Source organism: Arachis duranensis, chromosome 9, assembly GCF_000817695.3.
Source record: "Arachis duranensis cultivar V14167 chromosome 9, aradu.V14167.gnm2.J7QH, whole genome shotgun sequence".
In the NCBI taxonomy this organism is placed as follows: Eukaryota; Viridiplantae; Streptophyta; class Magnoliopsida; order Fabales; family Fabaceae; genus Arachis; species Arachis duranensis.
Window position 1 is genome coordinate 29492399 of NC_029780.3, and position 4153 is coordinate 29496551.

The 4153-nt window shown below is 33.3% G+C and overlaps 1 protein-coding gene across 1 annotated transcript in view; it reads left to right on the forward strand.

Annotated features, from left to right (window-relative positions):
- Window positions 1-1945, forward strand: part of LOC107465292 (uncharacterized) — a gene marked incomplete at its 3' end in the record, with an annotated part of 2580 nt that extends 635 nt beyond the window's left edge. Inside the window, 4 exon segments of the mRNA XM_016084271.3 lie at window positions 75-286; window positions 358-452; window positions 1108-1224; window positions 1721-1945. Of these exon segments, the coding sequence (XP_015939757.2) occupies window positions 103-286; window positions 358-452; window positions 1108-1224; window positions 1721-1945 (621 nt within the window).
- Window positions 1946-4153: the final 2208 nt, after the last annotated feature.

Genomic DNA, 4153 nt, shown 5'->3' on the forward strand with positions numbered 1-4153 from the left:
CTTCCATCCCTGTCTTGCAGTTGGTTGCCCTCGCTAGAGAAGAGCAGAGACGGGTTTGATCCTTTTGTGTGCAGGGTTCCATCCAGAAAGAAGAGAAGAAGAATGGAGGCTGCGAAACGGTTACAAGGAAACTCATTATCACTTTTCAGCGAAGGCATTGGCTTTGTTTTGTTGCATTGGTCCGCTCTTCGTGACGCCGTCGAGAACCAGTGGGGTGGCCCTGACTCCCGCCTCAAGGCCAATAACCTCGCCACCGATATCCTCTCCTGGTTCACTCAATCCAGAGGTTGCTCGCTATTACACTGCTTCAATTATTGTTATTTTGTTTTAGATCCTTAATATTTTTATTTTCTGAAGGATTCGCAGAGCCGCTTTATATTGATGACTTGGAGCGCAAACTCTGTAATGGCATGATTTCGCTCAGTGTAGTGGATGAGGATGGCAGCATAGAGGTGCATCTTTCTTTCTTTGTTGGATTAATACATATTATTTGTTGTTGAATTTTGCTCATGTTGCTTGTTTGCAATAATTAAGGGTTAAATGTAGTTGTTATTTTTAGTTTACCATAGTGTTTGAAAGTAAAGTTACCTAATTTGTTAAGCTCAATGGAAGTGGGTTGAATGTTAGTTGAACTTTAACTACAAGGTTGAGGGTTTGCATTTTTTTACCACCTCGATCACAACATCAGTCTTCCCTGTCTTTTTATTCATAGGTGGAAACTGAAAACTTAATATCTGGCCATCATAGGCATAATTAATGGTACACTATTTAGTCTTTAGTTTTTGGAATGAACATATCATTAGTCACCAATTTTCATGTACATGTCATGTTTCTATTTTGTATTTTAAAATCTTGATATACCTTTTGTTTTGTATGTATTTTATTTGAAAAGAAGCAGTTAAGTAGGGCTCTGGTGTCCATATCCATTTGTAGCATAGATTAAACTTAATGTGAACTGTGTCCTAAGGTCATTTTTTCAAACTTAAAAGAAATTAAAGCTGTGTATGCCACTGCTAATGACTCCTTTGTGATGTATCTGTGTATTTGCAGTATTTTCTTGTGATTCTCATTTTTTCATGTTCATGTTATTATTACGAACTGATGTAGGTAGCTGAAAATCTAATGGTTATGCATGAGGAATGCTTAGAAGGAAACTTTGTGACCATTGAGCGTTATAGGCAGGCCATTGTTAACCAAGCTGCGCATCCTCGTGCAATGCCACAGGTAAATGACAGCATAATATTTGGGAATGAGTATGAACCTTGATTGTGTTATATTGCTATTCTATAAATTTGCATTTACACTTATGTATATGATTGATTTAGGCTTTTCCTTGTCCTATATGACTGGATTTTTTTTGGAGGGAGCAATGTTAAAGTATATTATTTGATGGGGATGTGATGCATGAGTTTGCTTTGCCCATACTATATTTAGGTCATATTATAGGAGGAGAAACATTAATATTTTAATTCTATAACTTCTAATTTCTAAATGAGCTTAAATGTTCAAACATGATTCATAATAGCGCATCATGGTGTCATTTTGGTTCATGTACTCAACACCACATATAGTGAAAAAAGTGTTTTGTTGACTGACACGTGAACATTTTCTCTTGTTTACATCTTTGCTAAGATGCAACTGGAAGCTCATCCACATTACTTGAATTTTGAAGTAGTAGGTAGTAGTAGTTTTTTTTTTTAATGATTTTTTTTTTAAATAGATTGTGAATGATAAGGATGATGATGAGGATGAGGAAGATGATGATGTCCAAGGTGGTCAAAATGGTGAAAGCAGTGCTAGGCAAGCTACTTCTTCAAACATGGATGTGGACATTCCAAAATCTGAATCAAACACGAGTTCAGGTAACATGCGGATTGATGATGAGCCTCTCAAAAAGGATGCAGGTGAAGCAGAGGATGGATGGGTTGTAGTTTCAAAGAAAAAATAAACTGAGGCATCGATCTGTTTTTATTGTGCGGAGTAACTTAAGAAAATTTTGAATTGGAGATTGTTCTTGAAATAATTTGGAATCCAAATCTTGGTGATATGAAAGGCTAGTTTGAAGAAAGTCCTTAGGCTCTTATTGCGAACTGCAATTAGGTACCTTAATAGATTTATTTGAGTTTATCGCCACAAACCAAGAAAAAAAAATGGTAACATAACAGTATATATATAAAAAAAAGAATTTACTCAATATTCTGAAAATGGTTCAAACCGAATTAAAAATTGGCCGATTTTAAAATTTCATCTAAACTGCATGTTGGTCTGCAGAACCACAAAAAAAGGAAAAAGAAGGGGAGGGGGCGGGAGTAGAATTAGAAAACAGAAGAATTCTATTGTTTTCTTTTTTCCCCTCTCAAAGGCGCTCATCTTCTTTGCCGCACCACCGCCCGTTACCATGCCATGGTAACTGACACAACTTTGTGCCCCTCTTTTGTTCTTGTTTCATTGCTTGTAACTTTTTTTTTTCTGTTCTTCAGTACAACGATGCATCCTCAGTTCCTCACAACTAGAGCTGGAAGTAAGTCGAGCTAGACCAAGCTCAAACTCGATTTACGAAACTTGAGTTTGACTTACAGTTCGACTTGTTACTAATCGAGCTTATTTCTTAAATTCAAGCTCAGCTCACCGAAAGCTTACGAGCTAGCTCAAATAATAGGATTATGATCTATAATTCTATATTAATAAATTATAACTTGTATATTTTAAAAAATCAATTTTATATATTGTCTATCTATCAATAAATTATAAATTTTTTATTTATATTTTACATCAAACTCGATTCATTTAATTTATGAGCTTAATTCTAGACTCAAACTCAACTCACCAATCTTACGTTTATCGAATTGTTAATGAGTCGAGCTTGAACTGACTTATGAGATGGCTTGACTCACTTCCAACCCTATTCACGACCACAAAAATACCACAAAACAATGCTAATCAGAATTAGAATGGACTTTCAGATGTACTCTCAAGTCACACTTTTTACAACAATATATTTTTTTTGGTAGACAATAAAAATTACAACCACCTAACACAGCATAGTACAAACATTAACCAATAAAGAAATCACATAGTTTGAAAGATTTTTTTTTTATATAATGGAAGGAAAATCCAAAGAAAATTAACTATAAAGTATAAACTATTCCAAGGATAAATATCCTTTGTTTATCATTAGCTAAAAGACTAATCACTGTATTTCAAAAGTGAAAGTCTTAAATAAGATCTAAATTTTTACAGGCAAGACAATCAGCACATATATTATCTTCTCCATATATGTTAACAAAATGTATTTCTCAGTTTTTATTTTTTTAATGATTAATGTTTCTAATAAGGGTATTTGGATAGTTGTTGATATCTTTTAGGCCATTAATAATGCAAATAACAGCTTGAAAGTTACTTTCCCCCGCAGACTTCTAATTCCCATAATCCAGACAATTTTCAATTCTTTTATTATTTTTCATAATTCAATTTTAAATGCTGAGTAGTCACTAATGAAAAATGAGAAACCCACTATTCAACTCCCTCTTCTATCCCTTAATAAACCTCCACATCGAGCTCTCTTTGATCTCCCATTTGCTTATTCATCAATATTTAGGGTTATCCAATTAGAAGGAGAGGGAGTTCCATCTAATTGCAATAACCTTTCCTTAGAAGGATTATTTATCAATAAAAAAAATACAATTAGATAAAGGATTATTTATCACTAATCTAAATACTATTCATATTATGACCCAAATAATAAAAGCCATAACTCAAATAAATTAATCTACTAAACTGGGCCCACTCTAATTGAAAAGAGCAGTCGATACCACTAAGATGTGCTTTAAGAAGATACAAGTCAGCCTACCCGACTTGCTTGGAGTGCGAGTAGTACAATCCATGTCCGACCTGACTTGGAGAATAATTCACTATTTTCCTCCACTATTCCAAGTATTAGTTACAGATCATCAACCACTTAAATGTTGGAATACTTCTTTAACAATGAAAAAAAAAATCATCTACTACTTATGCATAAAAAATTTATCAATGATAAATAAATTATCACTCGCCTCTATAAAAATCTTATCAAATTAGATATTTTTTAATTTCAATTTATTTATATTTATATAAAATTTTTACTAACTTAAATATTAGAATTTTTTACATATAC